At 33.8% G+C, this 23,028-nt stretch overlaps 3 protein-coding genes and 1 long non-coding RNA gene across 4 annotated transcripts; 3 read left to right on the forward strand and 1 right to left on the reverse strand.

Moving 5' to 3' along the window:
* Positions 1-1,044: 1,044 nt before the first annotated feature.
* LOC114420457 lies at positions 1,045-5,406 on the forward strand. The gene is made up of 5 exons (XM_028386350.1): positions 1,045-1,053; positions 1,145-1,545; positions 1,781-1,908; positions 2,255-2,289; positions 2,996-5,406. The coding sequence occupies exons 1-5, from the start codon at positions 1,045-1,047 to the stop codon at positions 3,104-3,106; spliced, it is 684 nt and encodes a 227-aa protein (XP_028242151.1). The 3' UTR covers positions 3,107-5,406.
* A 3,565-nt stretch (positions 5,407-8,971) lies between these two features.
* Positions 8,972-10,178, forward strand: LOC114419041. The gene is made up of 3 exons (XR_003668158.1): positions 8,972-9,033; positions 9,104-9,295; positions 9,393-10,178. It is a non-coding gene; the product is annotated as an uncharacterized LOC114419041 (long non-coding RNA).
* A 2,802-nt stretch (positions 10,179-12,980) lies between these two features.
* Positions 12,981-13,671, reverse strand: LOC114420458 (protein MAIN-LIKE 1-like). The gene is made up of 2 exons (XM_028386351.1): positions 13,468-13,671; positions 12,981-13,379 (listed from the first exon to the last, which is right to left on the reverse strand). Exons 1-2 carry the CDS (start codon positions 13,669-13,671, stop codon positions 12,981-12,983), a joined length of 603 nt encoding a protein of 200 aa, XP_028242152.1.
* A 2,377-nt stretch (positions 13,672-16,048) lies between these two features.
* Positions 16,049-20,652, forward strand: LOC114419043 (probable LRR receptor-like serine/threonine-protein kinase At3g47570). Its single transcript, XM_028384629.1, has 2 exons — positions 16,049-19,863; positions 20,090-20,652. The coding sequence occupies exons 1-2, from the start codon at positions 17,223-17,225 to the stop codon at positions 20,518-20,520; spliced, it is 3,072 nt and encodes a 1,023-aa protein (XP_028240430.1). The 5' UTR covers positions 16,049-17,222; the 3' UTR covers positions 20,521-20,652.
* The last annotated feature ends 2,376 nt before the right edge of the window (positions 20,653-23,028 follow it).

A 23,028-nucleotide genomic window follows, 5' to 3' on the forward strand; every position in this document is an offset into this window, starting at 1 on the left:
TATGAAATTTGTACCATGACTGAAGTTTACATTTTTATGCTTGGTTGATTCTTGTTTACAGCCTGGGCATAGGGATGGACCCATTCAGTGTTTCATCAAGAGAGACAAATCTAAGCTGACATACCACCTCTTCCTTTGCCTTAGTCCTGGTAAGTTTTCTGTTGTTCACACCTAACTTGTATGGATTTATATAATCATCTTGTTTTGTGATTTCTTTGATTTTTTATCGTATAATTTATGTATTTATGGCATTTGATATATGTGTTGAATTTTTTTCCTTGTGAATCTAGGTTGAATGTAGAATTTATTTATGTTTACTTGATTTTCGATTTTGCTAAATTGAATATGATATTCATTTCTATGTTTGGATTGGTGAAAAGTGATGGAATCAAGTGGATGCTTTCTTGTATTGATAGCTCGTGACGCTTGAATGCAAATCTACTCAATAAATTGCAACCTTTGGTACCATTAACTACATCTTACTAACTGCTTCCAAGTGATAGTGGGAATTGTTTGTCGTAACTAAATTTTCATGGAAACTAAGTTCTTGTTTGTGCAATTTAGATATATGGCAAGTGCCACATATGATGGTCAAATTCTTTTCTGTGGCCCACTTATGAGTTTCTTGTGCTTATTTATTGAAGTTTATGATAATAGCTAATGGTTTACCAAGTTACTCTAGTATTGGGTGTGATGATGCCACATCATGCTTAATTGCTTAGTTGCTTATTGTTATTGTTATTGTCTTTTGGACCTGTTTTGGACTCATAAGTCAGTTCTACTCCTGCAGTCTTGCTTGTTGAAAATGGAAAGTTTCTTCTCTCTGCAAAACGGACAAGAAGAACAACTTGCACAGAGTATATTATATCAATGAATGCAGATAACATATCAAGATCTAGTAGTACTTACATTGGAAAACTGAGGTAAGACTTAATTTTTGGTACTCGTTTGGGACCTACTTGACATTCATTTTGCACTAACAATCGTTGAATTGTATAAGATCTAAGACTATTATTTTGGTGTGTGTGTGTGAGAAAGCGAATGATGATAAAGGTATAGGGAGGGAAAAAGGTTCTGATTCACTTAGTCTTTGGTGAATACTTTCAATGCTTTTTTTAATGTTCAATACTACTATTATTTTCAGGATAAATGGCTTCCTCTCCACACTCTTGCTGTATGTGGAGAATTTTACCTTTTAGATTCTCTGTTGAAGCACAATGTTGATATCAATGTTCTGAAAAATGAAGATTCAGGGCCATTGAAGGAATCCACATCCTTGATTGAGCACCGTAAGTGGGATGGATTATATTGTCTTCCTTCGGAGAAGAGTGAGATTGTTTCAGATGAGTATCTTCCTACAAATGATCCAAAGTTTAACAATAATATAAATGATGAAGCTGCAGAACTAGTCAAGCTGACAGAGCAATCACTTTTTCTCAAGAAAAGGACAAACCAAACAAAGCTCAGGCCTATAGTAGTGAGATTGGATGATGGAGATGTGGCACCAATTTCAGTCAAAAGACCAGAGCCAATGGATGATATTGTGTAAGTGTATAATGTCTGTATGCATGTATTATGCCCCCAATTAATAAAGTCCATAGTAAAAGGTTTGAAAGGTCCCACCAGTTCACAGTTTGGCATAGTTTTATAGATAATGCTTTGGGAAATCTCCCATTTTGTCCCACCCAAATTTGTAAAGTTACACTCTTTCTAGTTTCTTTTACATTATTACAAGCAAGATTATGAAGATTGAATAATAAGAGTTATTGATGTTTTTCAGATTGAATTACAAGCAAGTGGGAATGAGAACATTATTGAAAGTATTCTCCTTAGTTGGCTCATGTTGGAGTATTCTCCCTTCTTCCTCTGTATCTTCTAATGGCTATGTGGTGTTATCATTATTGAAAGGTAGTAATTCAAATTTCAACGAATTCTATGTTTATCAAAAATAAAAAATTATCAGCAATATAATGATCTAGTAAGGATTAGTTCTAAATTATTTTACTATATGGCTGCTTTGATGGGGATGTCTGCCAGCAATGCATATAATCAAAATTCAAATCAATGAAAGAAACTAAAAGATTATTGCATGATTTCTATATTGTTATAGTATCTATCTAAATATTTCAAATAATTTATATCCAGCTACATTTTCTTTTTTAGATGACTACGTACCAATCTGCATTTAAAACTTGTCTTAAAATAAGCCGTTGGATATAAAACTTGGGCAAACTTACATGGTTGTGAATTTTAGGTAAAAAAATCAAGACGAAAAGCAAGAAAGACAATGTAAGTATATTCTCATTCTTGAAACTCCATGCCTTTTAGTTCTTGAATCTTCTTTCAGTGTTTTGTTATTATTTTAATTTTCATGCTTAATATAATGCTACCAAACCAGGAACTCGGGAAAGCACTTTGCATATATGAAATGATATTTATATATAATTTCAGAAACTTGATTAACCTATACTTAAAAAAAAAAACTAGATTAACCGATCAATACTTATAAAATTCTAAAAACTAATTTGATGTATTGTTGTTTTTCTTTACGTGTAAAAGTGTTAATTTGTATATGAGTATGTAAAAGTGTTAATTCTAGAAACTAATTTGTCAATTTAATCAATAAAATTATAAAAACATTACTTTAGTATTTGAAATTATAACAATAAAGACTAAAATGATTAGCATTTGGTAATTTCAAAAATTGAAAAGCTATTTTTATATAATTTTAGAAACTATATTAACTAGTACTTAAAATTATGGAAACTAATTTTGATGTATTGTTATTTTTATATTTTTTATCAACAATATTATTTCCTTTTGCTTGTGTGAAGTGCCAAAGTTCATATTAAGAGAGAAAGAAGGGAAAAAAGCATCAAAGATCATGAATAGTTTAGTGTTTCATTTTCTTTCTTTTTTATTTCTACTGGATTCATTTATGTATGTCTTTGTGTGTTCACATTTTATTCTGATTAATTCTTCATGTATCATGCAGTGGCCAGGAGCATACTGTGACACAAAGCAGAGCTGCTGCTATCCTAAGATTGGGAAACCTGCTGCTATCCTAAGACTGGGAAACCTGCTATCTATCATATTTTGGTGCTAGAGGTAAATTGCCTTGTCTCCACGCTCAAAGTCTTAAATCTCACTTAATTTTACCTAATACATGACTTTGGGTTTGATTTGAATAAATCTTTTTTTCCTTCTCTAATTTCTTTTTAAACAACTACTAGGAAAAAAGAAAAAAAGCACACAGTTTTTGCGTAGTTTGTTCTAGAACATTTAATCATCATAATTTTTAATTTAAAAAATAATGGAGTAGGTTGTCTATAATTTCGTCTTATATAGCTCAACAAAAAGATCTCCAATCAATCAACATAAAATATAAAAAATACGTGAACAAGTATAAATATGTGTATCTTCAATTTAATAGTATAATTTAAAGAACATTATGACATGGACACGTTGTGAAAAAATTGATCTGCAGACATGCTAAAATTTAAGAGTACATGGACTCTAAAATACACACTTTAAGGATAAACTTAAAAATAATCTTCTCCTAATATATTATGCATATGCCATCGTCTACCCCACTCTCTATAGTGCATTTAAATCGACTAGAGCGAGAAAACAATTAGCTTTGAAAGAGAGAATAAGTAATTAATATACTACTGTATATGAGAATTTCATCTTTCTGTCTAACATCATTGTGACAAAAGAAGCCCTTAGTCTTTCATCCACATGCATTGTAGCTAGCCACTCATATATATATTGATGTTCAATTAATTATGAAAATTTCTAAAGCATTTGTCTGCCTAGAAAGAGAAGGGTTGAAATAATGGAAAAGGTCTTGTGCTTCAAGCACCCCTCAGCTGGAATAGTTATAATTTGTGGAGTTAAAGTGGGTTGTCTTTGCATGAAAAGGCCAGCCCGGGATATTATCCATCCAAAAGTTAGTAATCTTTTCCATTTCATTGATTGATATATCATTATCTTTTTCATTTCACCTTTGGGTTTAAAATTGAATGATGAGACAAAGTCATTATGTTGGTTAATTTATATATAAATAGGCACCGATGTATGAATATGTCTAGAAAATAAAGCTTTTTACATCCGTCGTAAAATGACCGATGTAGAACATGTGATAAACAAAGTCGTTTCTATGCAGGCAGCGATGTAGAAATCATAACTTTCTACATCGATCATAAAAGGACCGTCGTAGAACACGTCATAAAAGAAGTCGTGTCTACAACACCACCGATGTAGAAAATCACGTGTTTCTAAGACGGTCCTTTTACGACCGTCGTAGAAATCCGTCCTCTACAACAACACTCTTTCAAAGACGGGCGTCCACCGTCTTTGAAATACGTTTTCCACTGATGTAAAATGGGATTTTTCTAGTAGTGATGATCATCATAATACACAATAATGATTAGAAGTGATTAAAAGTTTTATCCTATGAGTCAAAAAAAGAAATAATTTTCATAAAAAAAGAAAAAAAAACAAATAGTTAAAATTGTATGACTAATCAAGGGTTCAAATCACAATTAAAATGTGTACATTGTTCACGTGTCAGTGAATTATCATGTGATTCGTTAATACATTAGGTGTCTTCCTCCATAAAAATAGAACTTTAAAAATACCAACAATTAATTTAGAAATACACAGTGGATGGAAACACAATGGTTGTGTATGACTGCCAAATACACAACAAAAACATTTTTTTATTGTTCTTGTTTAGGAAATACACATCAGAAATGTGTTTATGATATGCATTTGTCTAATCAAAATATATTTTTGTTGTGTGAGAAGTGTAACCTCAATAAACAATGAAACCCAATTCTGTTGAGCAAATATACACAATGGAACATGTTTCATTTGTTAATTGAATTTGCACCCTGTCTAACACAATTGCTCAAGGGAAACGCGTTTCTATCAGGGTATTTTTTGGAAATAACAAATAAACCATGGGATGGGAAGAGAAAAAAGTGGTGGGAATAGCAAATCCCAATAGATCTCATGCCCGTTGGCTTAAATACAAACTATATATGTTCGGGACATGCTACGTGCACCCAGCAATATTGATGGGGCACCCAACAAACAATGAATGGGCGAAATTGTCCTTCTGCGATTCCTTATTTCAAAAGAACCTACTTTCGGACAAAATTCCGGAAGAGATCTTTCCGGAAAACTCCTGGAAGAACCTTCTTCCAGAAGAAGAAGGTGGGCTTCCGGAAGAACTCCCGGAATACGTTATGGAAGGACGTGTTTCGGAATTTTTTCTGGAAGTAGGTTTTTCCGGAAGACCACCTTCTTCTTCCAGAAGAAGGTTCTTCCAGAAGTTATTTTGTAAATGATTTTTTAAAATGCAATATTTTTTTAATAATTTCATTTCTAATAAATAAATTACGGTATAAAATAAATAATATTATTATACATAAATTATTAGTAAACATAATTATGACTAATATTTGTAATTCCTTTTTTACGTGCATGTAAATTTAAATAATAAATTGTGTGACAATTTAGTATAATTTGAATCATAAAAATTAATTAATTTGTATATTTTATAAAAAATATAAAATATTTATTATGATAACATTTAATTTGTATTACAAAACTTAATATATAATAAAAAAATAGTTTTAATTTTATAACAACGTCAAAAATAAATTTAATTTTATAATAATAACTAAAAATAAAATAAAATTTAATACATATTTAATGACGATTTTGTTCCTGTGTTGTTTTCTTTAAATTTACTGCGCTGCTTTTTCGTTTTACACCTTTTTGGTTTCACCTTCATCTCGGTGTTCTTGGTATTGCTATCCTTTTCCGTAAAAAGCTTTTGAAGATTTGGTGGTCCCGTGAAGTAGCTGTTCCGTGAAGCTTAAATATTGGTGGTACCGTTTATGTGTTAGTCGTTGTTGTTTCTATTTCGTGGGAGGTACGCATTTATCGGGTTTTTTTTGTGTTTTCTGGGTAGATTTTTAGAGAAGATGAACAGTAAAATGGTAAAAACTTTTTCTGGAAGAACATTGAACTACCGGAGGAAGTTGTTCCGGAAGAACAGTTGTGAAATTTCGGAACAACTTATTCCGGAAGTTGATGTGGCAACTTCCGGAAGAAGTGATTCCGGAACAACTTCTTCCGGAATTTCAGTGTTGTTCTTCTGAAATGTTAGTTTTTAAAATTTTTTTTGAATTCTGTTTTAAAATTTATATATATATATATATATATATATATATATATATATATATATATGTATGTATATGAATATTATAATTTATAATATCTGTATTTTAAATTGTCGATAATTGGTTTAATTAGATATAATGATTTTGGTATAATATTAAATGATTTAGGTAAAATAATTGTATTTTGTTGTAGTAGAAAAATGTTTTATTAGTTGTTTATTATAGTGTTAAGTTTAGTTTAAGTAAATAATGTAGTTATAAATTTAAATGTATTTGTATTAGTTGTTAATATGTTTGTTAGTTAATATGTAGTCAATTTTTGGATGTGGTTATATGATAATTTGAATGTACTTGTGTATGATGCATATGCCCTTAAGATGAACGAAGATCAATGGACGTATGACTATATGATGTCACAAGAAGTTCATATGGATTATGATTATGATAATGAAGAAGAATGTGGTGTGAATGAACCACATGTTGATTGTTCAAATGCTTTTAATACGTCTCAGGTAATCATGTTGATTAGTTTGAGTCATTTGGTTGAATTGATGTTTTGTATAAAAATTAATATGTTGGGGTTGCGTTGTAGGTAATTGGTACTCGAGATGATGTTTTGCAGTGGGCTCGAACAGTTGCCCATGAAAATGGATTTGTTGTAGTGATTATGAGGTCTGACACAGATACCGGTAGCATAGGAAGAAGTTCATTTGTCTTAATTGGGTGTGAAAGGAGTGGTATGTACAAGTGTAGGAATAAAGAATTCGTTAGAAAAGACACTGGGAGTAGGAAATGTGGTTGTCCCTTCAGGCTTCATGGGAAACCTGTGCATGGAGGGGAAGGTTGGATGGTGAAGTTGATCTGTGGGATTCACAATCATGAATTGGCCAAGTCCTTAGTTGGACATCCATACGCTGGGCGATTGACTAAGGATAAAAATAAAATTATTGCTGATATGACAAAGTCGATGGTGAAACCAAAAAACATCTTGCTAATGTTGAAGGAACACAATGCCAACAGTTGCACCACGATAAAGCAAATTTACAATGCAAGAAGTGCATATCGTTCTTCAATAAGACGAGCTGATACCGAAATGCAACATCAGATGAAGCTTCTCGAATGTGATCAATACATTCATTGGCATAGATTGAAGGATGAAGTTGTGGTGCGTGATCTGTTTTGGTGTCACCCAAATGCAGTAAAGTTATGCAATGCATGTCATTTGGTGTTTTTTTATAGACAGTACCTACAAAACAAACAGGTACAAACTCCCACTACTTGACTTTGTTGGGGTGACACCAACGGCGATGACATTCTCTGCTGGGTTTGCATATCTAGAGGTTGAGCGTGTTAATAATATTGTATGGGCTTTGGAACGATTTCGAGGTCTATTTTTAAGAAACGATCACCTCCCTGTTGTTATTGTCACTAATAGAGACCTAGCACTGATGAATGCAGTGAAAACTGTGTTCCTGGAGTGTACAAATTTGTTGTGCAGGTTTCATATCGATAAGAATGCGAAGGCGAAGTGCAAATCTTTAATCGGTCAAAAAAATGCCTGGGACTATGTAATGGATAACTGGGGTACTTTGGTTGATTGTCCGTCCGAACACTAGTTCGCTGAGTCACTTCAGAAGTTTCAAATTGCTTGACCGCCTTGGCCGATGTTTGTTGACTATGTTAACGACACATGGATTATCCCCCACAAGGAAAAAATTATTACAGCATGGACGAATAAGGTCATGCACCTAGGCAACACAACAACAAACAGGTATTAAGAATTGTTTTTTTTGTTAGTAAGGATTATTAATAAATGGTATTTAATTGTTGTATATTTTTCATGTTTGTTGTGTATTTTAAATGTAGGGTTGAATCAGCTTATTGGGCTCTAAAAAGAGTACTACAAAATAGCCTTGGAGACCTTTGTAGTGTTTGGGATGCCATTAACAACATGATCACGCTGCAACACATTGAAATTAAAGCATCCTTTGAAACCAGTACGCATGTGGTTGGACATGTATTTAAAAAAACCTTATACAAGAGGCTTCTTGGGATAGTTTCAAGGGACGCTTTAAATGAGATTGCTTTTGAAGTTGACCGTCTACGTTATCTCAGCAACAATCCCTCTTATTGTGGTTGTGTGATGAGAAGCACGCACAGTCTTCCTTGTGCATGTGAGCTTTCTAGGTATACTATTGGTAGCATCCCAGTGGAGTCAGTCCATATTTTCTAGAGGAGACTTTGCTTTTCAGACCAAGGGTTATGTGAGGCAGAAGTCAGCATCAAGGAAGAGATTGAGACCATATCTAAAAGGTTTGAGGAACTTGATGTGTCTGGCAAAGTAACTCTAAAGAGTAAACTTTGAGAAATTGCATACCCTGATCAGAACTCTATGTGCCCTCCTCCATCAAAGGTCAACACTAAAGGTGCACCGAAGAAACCGATGAAAAAAAGTCAAAGATCCACAAAGCGTGATCCGTCTTACTGGGAGTATGTTGATGCTTTTCATTCTGTTCAAAGCAGCAACTCTTCAGTCAAACGTAGTGCATCATGTTCTGAACCGCCTCAGCCAACAACGATCATCTCGATGTTGGATCAATTTGCGCCATTCATTCAAGGTTTTATTCGTGACGTTGTGGATGTGAAAGCGGACGATAACTATGGATATCGGTCCATTGCCGCTTTATTAGGTATGGGGGAAGATTCGTGGCCGTTATTGCGTAACGAATTGATTAAAGAACTTGGCAGGTGGTCGCATGAGTACATGAACCTCTTCGGTGGCACAGAGAGATTTGAACAATTAAAGTTGTCCCTACTTGTTGATGAGTTTTTGAAGGTATGTTTTTAGGTTTTTTTTTTAATAAAAAACTTTAAATTACTTACATGTGTATGTTTGCTTGATTCAGGTTAGTGTGGACAAGTGGATGGATATAACGGAGATGAGATATGTGATTGCATCACAGTATAACGTAATCCTTGTATCGTTGTCCCGAGAACAAAACATGGCATTTTTTCCTCTTAGAAGTTAACCACCACCTCATTCTTCTGGGCACCGCATGATATGTGTCGGTCACATGTTTGGAAATCATTTTGTATAGGTACATTGAATATAGTTAGTATAACAATTATGCAATGACTTCCCTGGTTCATTTGAGTCGGTTACCGCATGATATAATCTTTGTTCATGTACAACAGGTTTATTTGAAAGACCATTGTCCCTTACCGCCTCCAGCGTTGTTGTGGTCAAGCAATTATTATTCTCAGGCAAAGCGGTGGACAACTCCATATATTAGTGGAATGCAGCAATACACAAGCTTGATGTCATTTAAAAGACACTATGTCAACCTAAATGAAGACTAAACATGCATTGTTTATGTAATTGTATTCATTATGCGATATAATTTATTGTAAGCCATTAATAACCAATTAATATTATTAAGTACTCATTTCGTTAAGCAAAAAAATAGTTGGTCCAACAAAAATCAATTACACGTGTACGATACATCATTGTCATAATTGACAACACATAATGACATGCATGCGTATTAAAGTTTGAGCGCGACACCACATTGACTGACTTGACTACACATTCTGAAGGAAACATAAACACGAAACAAGTTCACACGTGTCTATTTTTTTGTAAAAAAAGTGAAGCAATCTGTCGGTGACAACCATGTATATATATGAGACACGACTAATAAATCACACATTATCTTGCTTTCACATAGTTTCCCAATTGATACACAAAGTATGACATTTTTAGGAGAAACTAACAGTCAGACGATTGTCAACTCAAGGTTGGGTTTCATTTTTCCAAATGGATCGATTATTCACAATGATACTGGGGTTTACTTCCAAACTTCGACTCCGGTGCCCATTCGAGTACCAAACATCTGTGATTTTGTAAGCCTAAAAATCAGAATACACAATACCCTTCGGCTATCCGACAAACAATTTTTGGATGAAATTCACTACCGGAAGCCATTCACCCATACAGGTAACCAAATTCGCTTTCAGTGTTATGAAATTGATAAATGATGATGATGTCAACACAATGTTAATGTGTAATGATCAATTTTTGTATGTTGGTCCGATTGAGTTATTATGCACCGTTGGAAGAACACCAGATGGAGTAATAAACTTACTTTAATGCACTATGCCCCGTACTCATGACGCGATCATGTATTACAACGGGAAATGGAACATACCACCGCAGAACAAATTTGTTGGATGTGCTTTCACAGGAAAAAATCCAAAGAAATTTCAAATTCCTTCAACATGTACCATCGATGAATTGAAGGATTTAATAAAGCAAGTTGCACCTAAAGGGATTCCCCCTCATGGAATTCACGAATCACAAACGGTAAGACGATTGTTTTTCTGCCAACCAGGTCGCTTTGAGTATTCAGATAAGCTTATAAAAAATGAAATTAATGAGCTGAAGACCAATGAAGAACTGCTGAAGGTGTTAGTACAATCTAACTACTGGAAAAAATATGGACCAATAGAAATTTTAGCTGTCTTTACTAAATATGTTGTGGAATTCGAAGACGAGGTGACTGCGACATCGCTAAGCGACTGAATGCAATGTTTATTTTTTTGCTTTTTCGTTGATGTAACCTTTATCTATTTACGGCGTGTTTAAATCCCATAATAAAGTTCAATGTGTTATTTCAATGGTCCAAAGATAATTTATTTTAATTGTTTGACCTTCAGACCTTACGCATACTTAGAAGGGTCCGATTCTTATTTTTTTTGGATTTTCTGCCTCTTTTTTTAGGTGTTAATTGATGGAACCAGGGAACGAAAATAATTTTTTTGGGTTCTTTGACGTTCAAACTTGAGAAATAGCGCCCCTCCAATGTCTTACGCCACTCGCACACCCTCCAAAAAAAACCCAAACATGGGTACTTAAACATGTAAAAAGGATCCAATTCCTATTTTTTTGGATTTTCTGCCTCTTTTTTTTGGTGTTATTTGATGGAACCAGGAAACGGAAATAATTTTTTTGGGTTCTTTGAAGTCCAAACATGAGAAATAGTGCCCCTCCAATGTCTTACGCCACTCACACACCCTCCAAAAAAAGCCCCAAACATGGGTACTTAAACATGTAAAAAGGGTCTGATTCCTATTTTTTTGGATTTTCTGCCTCCTTTTTTAGGTGTTATTTGATGGAACCAGGGAACGACAATAAATTTTTTGGGTTCTTTGACGTTCAAACATGAGAAATAGCGCCCCTCGAAAGTCTTACGCCACTCGCACACCCTCCAAAAAAAACCCCAAACATGGGTACTTAAACATGTAAAAAGGGTCTGATTTCTATTTTTTCTGCCTCTTTTTTAAAAAAAAATTAATTTTAATGTCATTCTTACGAATGAAACTCATGATTTTAGCTTCACTGTTTTTTATAAAAAATTCAAAACAGTCCAAAACTTCGCTTAAGGACCAGGATCGGAATCAGAATCGATACATCAGTTTATATCATAAAATAATATACTATACACAACAAGTCAACTATATTAAACTAAAAAGTGTAACAAATAAAAAAAATTATGTCAACTACAAAACAAAACATAAAAACAATAATCAATGCTCTATGCGCCGTCTCTGTCGAGCCCTGACACTTCCATCTGCACTGGCACCCCCTCTAGCGACCGTGAGGCAATCCTGCATAATATCATGTAACTCTGTATCTGCAGTGACCATCCTAAGGTTGAGCACACGCTCTAACCTATCTGTGATCGCCTCATAGCCGTCATAATCATCCTGTGACAGTCATTAAAAACATTTATTATAAAATTTAAAATAAATAACAACTCATCAAACATTAAACGCACAAATAATCTTACCACTGCATGTGGAGGGGCGTCAAATGCCATTGGAACCTGTGGGATGGGCGGCTGCATGTACTCCTCAGGGTCTGCGGCAGGTGCATGTCTGGGCTGGTCACCTGCCTGGGTCGGTATCATGAATGGGTGAGATATCCGAAAAAACCACTCCATGTAATACGCAGATACCTGCCCAGACATTACACAAAGCTCACCCACAGCTAGTACGTGGTCCGCGAAATGCATCCACCTGTCATCTATATCATCATATGACAATGAAGCGCTAACAAGCGGTGGAGGGATGCTCTGAATGTAACCAAACTGCCGTAGCTCCCTCTCCGGTCGAGCTGTGACCATCATAGGACCCCATCTCAGTTGACCCTGGAATGATGAAATCAGCTCAAAACCCTTAACCCCTCGATGCTTAGTGTAAGGCAACCAGCACACATCTGTGACCATCAAAGCATCACAACATGCCTAGTACGGTGCTCCTATAATTCCCTTCATATGCGCCTTCGACGTCAGCCACCAGGAAGCACGTGGGGACGTCTCCTGGTATGCATCATCTGTAACGCACTGATGCACGCTAGGAAAGTGCCATAGATCCAGCACTACAAAAAAATGAGGTTAACATAACATAAAAACATGTTTAAATCATAATTCAACGTAACATATTTAAAAACACAAAATTTACCTGTAATAAAGTCAGGTATCCCGCAATCTGTCGTGTAGTGGTCCTAGAAGCTTCATCTAACTGGTCATACATATGAACCAGCGCGGCAACTCCCTAGGCATAACCACCACTCTGACCCAGGTCGTGAAAAGCCTCTAGATGCACCACATGAACAAATGTTGCACTCTTGTTAGCAAAAAGAGTGCAACCAACCAAGTGCAGCAGATAAGCACGAGCTGCTACAATCCACCACCGGGCCTTACATCTCATCTCATAGATGTCTCAAACCCATCCCAGTCGTACATATGCCCCTCGTGATCGTGTTGTCTCGGCTCTAGTCTCCTCGGCAGACACCTCAAGCAACTCGGTCAACAAAAATATCGCCCCGTCCACAGAAAGAGCATGAAAGTTGTGGAACGCGCCACTGATAGGCAAATGGAGGAGTGACGACACATCATCCAGTGTGATCGTCAACTCTCCTACTGAAAGGTGGAAGGTACTGGTCTCGCTGTGCCACCTCTCCACAAATGCGGATATAAGTCCAGGATAACCGGTTACAACTGAACACCCGATCAATGGACTTAATCCTGTGGCACCAACCAGTCCTTCAATCTTAGGCACTGACCTCCCAATTAATGTCACTGTCCTCCCGTGCGACACCAACTTCAACTCACAACGTTCCTGATTTGAAGTACAAATTATTCAATTATAAAAAAATATTAATGACAAACAAATCAACAATGAAAAAATAATTAACAAATTAAAATACATGTCCACTCCAAATGGCGTGTGCAACATGGTCCGCAAATGATGTCAGCACTGATGGGTCACGTGGCCCACCTGGGAATCCCTCAACATCATCAGCATGTGACCCCTCAGCACCATCATCACCCTGTACGTCCGCAGTCATCTCAGGTGCATCCTCAGCCATATCAGGGACATCCTCAGTCATGTGAGGAACATCCTCAGTCATCTGATGAACTCGTTGCCTACGGGCTGATGCATTAGGCCTACGCCTCTCCGGAACATCAACTGCATCATGCTCATCCTGTCTATCTCTGCCTATAACTCTACCTATAGCACGACCTAAACCTCGTGTTCTAACCATGATCTGCAAATCATGTGGAACACGTATTTTTTTCGGTCAAAACATACACAACTTTCTTTATAAAAATAAAACAAGTTTATTTATAAAAAAAATAAGACTAATTTAAATAAAATTATTTCAAAACACACACAACATAATTTATAAAAAAATAAACAACTTCATTTATAAAAAAAAAACACAACTAATGTAAAAATAATTAATTAGTAAACATCCACAACTTAATTTATAAAAAAAATAAACAACTTCATTTATAAAAAAAAACACAACTAATGTAAAAATAATTAATTAGTAAACATCCACAACTTAATTTATAAAAAAACAACAACTTCATTTATAAAAAAAACACAACTAATGTAAAAATAATTAATTAGTAAACATCCACAACTTAATTTATAATAAAAAAACAACTTTATTTATAAACAAAAAAACACAACTAATTTAAAAATAAATAATTAGTAAACATACACAACTAAAATTATATATAAAAATAAAACAAAAATGGAAGAAAAAATTTTCAAAACATACACAACTTAATTTATATCATTTATAAAAAAATTATAATTTTAAAAAAATATTCCAAAACACACACAACTTAATTTATAAAAATAAAAAACTTTATTTATAAACAAAAAACACAACTAATTTAAAAATAAATAATTAGTAAAATACTCAACTAAAATCATATAAAAAATAAACAAAACCAATTAACAAAAATTTCAAAACATACACAACTTAATTTATACAAACAACCAACTTTATTTATAAATAAAATACACTAATTTTAAAAAAAATAAACAAAAACACACACAACTTAATTTATAACAATAAACAACTTCATTTATAAACAAAAACACAAATAATTTAAAAATAAATATTTAGTAAACATACACAATTTAAATTATAAAAAAACAAATTCATTTGTCATAAAAAAGCCAAACCTCATTTTTTTATAAAATTTCAAAAACATACACTACTTAATTTATAAAAATAAAATAACAACTTCATTCATTTAAAAAAAAACAAAACAATATTTTTTTTTTAAAAAAAAAACTTTCGGAAGAAATAGTTCTTCCGGAAAGTTCTTCCGGAATACCCAAAGGTCATCCGGAAGAACCCTTCTTCCGAAAAGTTTCCGGATGAACTACTTCTTCCGGAAACTTTCTGGAAGAAGTGTTCCGGAAAATTTCCAGAAGAAAGGTTCTTCCGGATAACCCTTGGTTACTTCCGAAAGAACCCTTCTTCCGGAAATTTTCCGGAACTTCTTTCGGAAGTTCTAGAAGAAGCCTTCACGGTTCTTCCAGAAAACGTCACCGTAACCGAGCTTTCCCCATTTTTTCCAGCGTCTTCTACCCTAAGGTTCCACTATCCTAGCCTTAATACTACAACTATACTGCATAATAAAAGCAATGGGAAGTTAGGGACACCTACCTCGAAGGCAAATCACGTCTGATCCAACGAGAAGAAGCAGCCGGGCTCGCGGAGAAGAAGAGGCACAAGGCTTGTGGGGAAGAAGAAAAGAAGCAGCGCGAAGAAGAACAAAAGTGGTTCTTCCGGAGGAGGAGCAGCTTTATAAATTTTTAAATGAAGGGCAAAATGGCCCATTCAATAAATTGTTGGGTGCACCTAGCATGTCCCTATATGTTCGGTCTATATTCAATCTAAATGCCAGCCCAACTAGCCCATTGTGTAGTGTAAAAATCTCATGGGTTATTTTTCCTACACCCAACATATTTTAAAAAATTCCAATTTTACTCTTTTTTACTTCTTGGTTCTTTTCTTTGTATAGCCTATGGGTTATTAAAAAAATATGTTTTATGAAATAATTTAAAATTAATAACCCATGCAAGTCTCAAACATGTGATTTTCATGTTATTAGCATAACACTCTAACCAACTGAGCTAATAAATTAGTTATGTTAAAAAATAATTAACGTCGTTATATATATCATTAAATTTTTTAATTTATATTTAATATACATATACATTTACATAATAAATTTTGTAATAATTAATTTTAATCTAATAATATATTTTTACATATATAAATTTTAAATAAAAATCATAAATTTAATAAAAATTTACATATGTTAAAAAATTCATTATTAGATCATAATTAATTATTACAAAATTTATCATGTAAACTTATATGTGTATTAAATATACATTAAAAAATTTAGTATTATATATAACGACATTAATTATTTTTTAACATAATTAGTCATATCTCATTTGGTTAAAGCAGTGTGCTAATAACACAAAAGTCACAAGTTTGAGATCTTCATGAACTAGGGATTGTTAATCCGTATGGGACCATCCAGATTGGTCCTATGAATTGTCAATTTGTAGGCTATACGAAGAAAAGAAAAAACAAGGAAGGAATGTAGAAAAAGAAAAAAAAGATAAAGTTGAAAATTTTTAAAAAATGTTGGGTGTATAATAAATTTGTAGGGTATTGAAAGAATAATCCAAATCTCATTCACATGAAAACTGTTTAGAACTCAGAAGGCCTGAGCTTGACTTAAATGATACTAACATAGAAAAAGAAGGTTCCTTCTCTGGAAGAAGTTTTATATATTCATTGGCCATGGGTTAGTGTCAGTTCTTGCGATTAAATTCCAGTAGAACGCAGAAACAGTTCCCTAAAATCGTATGTATTTCCCAATTATATGCTGTGCAATCATTCAACATAAATATAATATAGTAAAAAATTGCATCTGTTATGCCATAGTCTTGGCTCTTGATTAATAACTAGCAGTAATCATATATCTAGGTAGTTATTTGCATTCATTTATTTCATACATAAACGCTATATAAATACTACTTTCACAATTGTATGATCGTAATTTGCTGAAATTTAATTTTGATGCGTTGTTGATCAGATTTTACCATACTGTTATATAATATTTCGCTAACTTCGTTTAATAAATTTGAATATGTTAATATTTACACAATATATTAAACTCGGTTAAATTAAATAGATTATATTTGAAATAATATTTCTTAGCCACAATAAGATTGTATGGATTATAGTTGCATAAAAAATAATACACAAGTTGTTTTCTTACCTAACAACTAACACACAGCTCAGAATCATAAATTCGTGTATGGAGATTATTGTTAACTGAAAATAAATGTCTTAAGAGCCTAAGAATTGCTTTCGTCTTAATAGCAACGAACCGTCTCTTACCTATTATGACAAGTAGGCAATCCTTAACCAACAAGTCTTGTAGATGAAAAAAAATGTGATTATAAGAGAGGATTCCACTATAGGTTACTTTCGACAAAGATTAGTGACAAAAGAATAGGCAATCCTTTTTCTGTTATCTAATAGTGTCAGTTACTTTTTTATAGCATTATCAGCTGAAAACAGAAAGCTGGATCATTTCAGAGTTAGCATAAAAATTTTGCACTTAAAATATGAACCATCCTTGTGCAAATTCTAAGAGCCTACTGTTACAAGTCCTTAATGGATGTCTTCTATTATGCATGATCTTAATCAAGGACTCAGCAATAGCAGCAATCCCTACCGGAAATGAAACTGATTTGCAAGCTTTAGTTCACTTCAAGAGTAAGATAGTTGAAGATCCATTCAACACTATGAGTTCTTGGAATGGCTCCATCAATCACTGCAATTGGATAGGAATCACATGCAACATCTCCAATGGAAGAGTCACACACCTTAGCCTTGAGCAACTGAGACTAGGAGGCACTCTTACACCCTTCATAGGAAACCTCACATTCCTCACCACAGTCAACTTGTTAAACAATAGCTTCCATGGTGAATTTCCTCAAGAGGTTGGTCGTTTACTATACCTTCAATACCTAAACTTCAGCATAAACAACTTTGATGGCAGTTTTCCAAGTAATCTCAGCCACTGCACAAATCTAAGAGTGCTAGCTGCAGGTCTTAACAATCTTACAGGAACAATCCCAACTTGGATTGGAAACCTTTCTTCCTTATCTCGCGTTAGCTTCGGTTTAAACAACTTCATTGGACGCATACCACATGAGGTAGGCCTTTTGTCAAGCTTGACATCTCTTGTGCTATATGGGAATTACTTAACTGGCACAGTTCCTTCTTCAATCTATAATATCTCTTCCTTATACTATTTCACTTTTACTCAAAACCATCTTCATGGAACCTTACCAGCAGATGTTGGATTTACTCTTCCTAACATTCAAGTATTTGCTGGTGCGGTCAACAATCTCACAGGGTCTGTTCCTGCATCGTTGTTGAACGCATCAAAACTTGAAATTCTTGACTTTTCCTTGAATGGTCTCACTGGAACACTGCCTAAGAACTTAGGGGTATTGTACAGGTTAACTAGACTTAGCTTTGAGCACAACAGACTTGGAACTGGGAAAACAGATGATCTTAGCTTTCTTGATTCTTTGGTCAACTGCACAGCTCTACAAGTTTTACGTCTAGGCGTAAATAATTTTGGTGGGGTGTTGCCTAAATCAATTGCTAACTTTTCAAGCCAACTGCACACATTTGCCCTTAATTCTAATAGAATACATGGAAATATACCTGCTGGAATTGGAAATCTTGCTAACCTGGCCCTTATAGGATTAGAAGGAAACGAGCTAACCAGTGGTGTTCCTGATGCATTAGGTAGGCTGCAAAATCTGCAATTATTGTATCTGAATGTCAACAAATTTTCAGGTAGAATCCCATCCTCCTTGGGAAATTTATCTTTAATAACAAAACTCTTTCTGGAGGAAAATAACTTTGAGGGAAGCATACCTTCTAGTCTTGGAAACTGCCAAAAGTTATTGGTACTCAGCCTTTATAGCAACAAGCTCAGTGGCACCATACCAACAGAAGTTATTGGTCTTTCTTCACTAGCAATATACTTTGATGTGTCTTATAATGCTTTGTCAGGGACCCTGCCGGTTGAAGTGAGTAAGCTACGTAATCTTGCAGAGTTGGTTCTGTCTGAGAACAACTTTTCTGGAGTTATTCCATCTTCTCTTGGCAGTTGTATTAGCCTGGAAAAGCTGCATTTGCAGGGTAATTCTTTTGAGGGAAACATTCCTCAAACTATAAAGGATTTGAGAGGTTTACTAGACATAGATCTTTCGCGAAATAACTTGTCCGGTAAAATTCCGGAGTTTCTTGGTGGATTCACTGAGCTCAAACATCTCAATCTTTCTTACAATAATTTTGAAGGTGAAATACCAAAGAATGGAATCTTCAAGAATGCAACTTCCATTTCATTATATGGAAATATCAAGCTATGTGGGGGTGTCTCAGAACTAAATTTCCCTCCATGCACTATAAGGAAGAGGAAGGCCTCTCGGCTAAGAAAACTTGTTGCCTCTAAGGTGGCTATCCCTATAGCTATTGCACTTATATTACTATTGCTTCTATCATGTTTTCTTACATTGTTCCCCATAGTAAAAAGAGCAAAAAGGAAAACTCCTACATCAACTACTGGAAATGCTTTGGATTTGGAAATTTCTTACTCAGAAATTACCAAGTGCACTGGTGGCTTCTCTCAGGATAACCTGATTGGTTCAGGAAGTTTTGGTTCTGTATACAAAGGAACTCTCTCGGGTGATGGATCAATTGTTGCAGTTAAAGTGTTAAATCTTCAGCAGAGAGGAGCTTCAAGGAGCTTCATTGATGAATGCCATGTTCTGAGAAGCATAAGGCACCGTAACCTTCTCAAGATCATAACCGCCATCTCAGGTGTTGATCATCAAGGCAATGACTTCAAAGCTCTAGTGTTTGAGTACATGCCTAATGGAAGTCTAGAAGATTGGTTGCATCCAGTAAACAATGTGCAAACTCAGACTAAGAAACTGACATTTATCCAAAGACTGAACATAGCAATTGATGTTGCTTGTGCACTGGAATATCTCCACCACTTCTGTGAAACTCCAATTGTTCATTGTGACATAAAGCCAAGCAATGTACTTCTTGACAATGATTTGGTTGCTCATGTGGGTGACTTTGGATTAGCTACATTTCTGTTTGAAGAATCAAGCAAGTTTTCCACACAATCAGTTATTTCAGCTAGCCTAAGGGGTTCTATTGGATACATCCCTCCAGGTACATTATTCATTATTCAAGGGTTAATTATGTTTTTAGTCCCTCAAATCAGGGGTTTGTTTTTTTATTATTCCAAATAAAAATTTGTATTTTTTAGTGCCTCAAATTATTTTTAGACCTCTTAATTTGAAGGAATAAAAACATGATTAGGTCATTATATCAAAATTTAGAGTTGGTTGCATTACATCTAAAAAAGAAAAATGACTCACAAATAGCTGAAATGCAGAGTATGGTATGGGTGGGAAGCCTTCTACACTTGGAGATGTCTACAGTTATGGGATACTATTACTGGAGATTTTCACAGGAAAAAGACCAACAGATGAAGAAGCATTTGAAGGTGGCATGGGAATTCACCAGTTTGTAGCAATGGCTTTACCTAACCGTGTCACGGATATAGTTGATCCTTCATTAGTTTCTGAACAAGACTTTGATGAGGAAAATCAAGAATTTGAGGATGAAGAGAAAGCAATAAGGAAGAACTATGAGATTGAAGCCTCAGCTAAAGGTTTGATGGAGGATTGCTTTGTGTCACTGATGGAAATTGGAGCGTCTTGCTCTGCAAATCCACCTAGTGAGAGAATGCCAATCACAGTGGTGATCAACAAGCTACATGCTATCAAGAACTCGTTTAAAAAGATAAAGCATAGTGCTATATGAACAACATTTAGGAAGGGAAAAAAAATAAGATAATGAATTATGATATGTAAACACCACAAGATTTTATGTATATCTATCTCTATTTAAATCACACTTGGTTGAAGTATTATAAATTGCTTGTATTGTGTTCAATTCTTACCGATAAAATAATTTATAAATCTATACTTACATTCTGAAACGTGAACTATAGCAATGCCAAGTAAGTAACTTTAAAGTTTTATATCAAATTCACCAGTTTGTAGCAATGGCTCTCCCTAACCATGGCATTTTATCAGAGACAGAGAACATTAATTATATCAAATTCAAATTAGTACAAATCTGAAGATTAGCGAAATTTCTATCCTAATGGCCAAATGGATGCTGTCTTTTAAATGCAAGCTCTGACGGTTGCCAATTTTTTTTTTTTTTTTTTTGTGAGAGGGGACAGTAGCCATTTAAGACGTGATATATTGATTAACAATTTTTTTATTTTTTTTCCGTATATATATATATATATATATTATTTTTTATAATATGTTTTTTTTAACAGGATATACATATAAAATATTTATTAATTTTACAGATAATTTGTTATCGAAAGCTTAACCGATTACTTTTTTTTAATCCCTCTAATTATATTTTCTATTTCATTCACAATATATAAACTTGAAAATTCAAAAGATTTAACCTTAGTTCCATTATGTTGATATAATAATTTTTTATATAGAGCATAAGTCATTCATTGTCTTATTAAAAGCATGCAGCATTTTCTTTAATAAAAATGTTTAGGATCCAAACAAAAATTGGCCAACCTTCTGTAAAAAAAAAAAAAAATGGCCGCCATAATAAATTCCACTGCACAGAATGAACCTGGAAAGAAAAGGACTAATTATTAATTAAATACTACATGAATAATTATTCAACATGTATAAAGTAATAGAAATCATAATAAAAATATATAAATCATTATTCGCTAATAATATAATGTGTTGGAATTCTAATTCATGAGTCAAATATTTATCCTCTTGAGCAGATAATTCTTTACAAATCAACAAAATCAATCATTTATAAGTCCTTTTTGAAATGGCATCAGAATCTGCATTTCGGAGAAGAAAAATGGGCACTTCTCATGTATCCCAATTCCTTTGTGGAATTCTTCTCTTGTTATGCATGAGCACATGTCAAGACTCAGCAACTGCAGCAGCAACCCTTCAAGGAAATGAAACTGATCTACACACTTGATCTTGACTTCAAGAGTAGGATAGTTCATGATATGTAATATTCCTTTTTTCTTGTAAATAAATTAAAAAGATTTTTTAGTTAAAAAAATAAATAAAATTTTAAAAAATGGTGAGGTTTTTATAATTAAATAAACAAAGATAAATAACTGTATTAAAATAATTGTTTGAAGAAAAATAAAAAAAAATAATTTATTCATTTGATAGGAAATAAAATAGAGTTCTTTTTTATAGAATAAAAAAAAAAATAAACAGACTAAATAATAACTATAAATAAAGATATGTTAAGTCAATTTCCAAGAGTGACGATAGACTCTACGCCTCTTCTTCCTCTTCTCTTTTTTCCTCCTAAATCCTCTCTTTTTTCGTATACACTCAAACATGTCATAGTAAAATGACTTGTTAACAATGTCCTTAGCATCATAGCATCATTAACACATTATCAATCAATATCCAGACTACTTGAATCACCCAATGGCTTGCCATAATGTCCAACCGCACTTCGCAAATTATAGAAATGGCCAGTCTCATAACTCATGACTCAACAGTGGATTTATGGTATAGCAAACATTAAGGATGCAAGACACATACAAACATTATTATTAAGTCTCATTTAATCATGTAGGAGAAAATAAAAATAATAATTCAAGCATGTTCAACAAAACTAGTCATAAGTAACCACACAGAGTGCACACCAGAATATGAATAGCACATAACACACTGGCCGAAAGGTTCGACCTGCTCTGATACCACTAAATGTGACACCCTCTACCACGACATATATATAAATAAATAAAATATATTGGTAAACAAAAATCAAATGGGTAAAAGGTTCACATTCATTTCAATTACCAAATAAACTCATTAAAAATATATTCGGCTCAAAATAAGACTGTCAAATTTACAAAAATATTTTGTTAAATCAGTGAGGTGAAATAAAATAGACTAACATCATAAAATTAACATAAAAACTTATATTCCAATGTCACATCTTATCAGAGCGTTGTGTCCCGACATCCTTCAGCACAATATTCCTTAAAGCAATTCACCTAGTCATCTGCTCCCCCGAACACAAAGTTCAAGATCATCACAGGATCCAAACACAAACAGCAAACTGGGAGTGAGTTATCACATTCCTAACTAATAGAGAAACAAGACAACTAGATATACATATTGTATAAACCAAATAAAACTTACTTACATGTAATTCACGTAATTCCACCACTTTGTCATTCAAAGTTCACTTTTCATCCATCAATCACACTTTTCAATCATCAATCACATTACACAA

This window comes from Glycine soja, chromosome 7, assembly GCF_004193775.1.
Source record: "Glycine soja cultivar W05 chromosome 7, ASM419377v2, whole genome shotgun sequence".
Taxonomy (NCBI): Eukaryota; Viridiplantae; Streptophyta; class Magnoliopsida; order Fabales; family Fabaceae; genus Glycine; species Glycine soja.

What these genes read in the sequence shown, in the direction of transcription:
- LOC114420458 (XM_028386351.1), bottom strand. Translation starts at nt 13,671, where the DNA reads ATGACTGAGGATGTTCCTCACATGACTGAGGATGTCCCTGATATGGCT. An exon ending in ACGCCATTTGGAGTGGACAT is followed by an intron (nt 13,380 to 13,467) that starts GTATTTTAATTT and finishes ACTTCAAATCAG; the next exon opens with GAACGTTGTGAGTTGAAGTT.
- LOC114420457 (XM_028386350.1), top strand. An exon ending in GGTGTTATCATTATTGAAAG is followed by an intron (nt 1,909 to 2,254) that starts GTAGTAATTCAA and finishes TGTGAATTTTAG; the next exon opens with GTAAAAAAATCAAGACGAAA. An exon ending in CGAAAAGCAAGAAAGACAAT is followed by an intron (nt 2,290 to 2,995) that starts GTAAGTATATTC and finishes TGTATCATGCAG; the next exon opens with TGGCCAGGAGCATACTGTGA.
- LOC114419043 (XM_028384629.1), top strand. Translation starts at nt 17,223, where the DNA reads ATGAACCATCCTTGTGCAAATTCTAAGAGCCTACTGTTACAAGTCCTT. An exon ending in TATTGGATACATCCCTCCAG is followed by an intron (nt 19,864 to 20,089) that starts GTACATTATTCA and finishes GCTGAAATGCAG; the next exon opens with AGTATGGTATGGGTGGGAAG.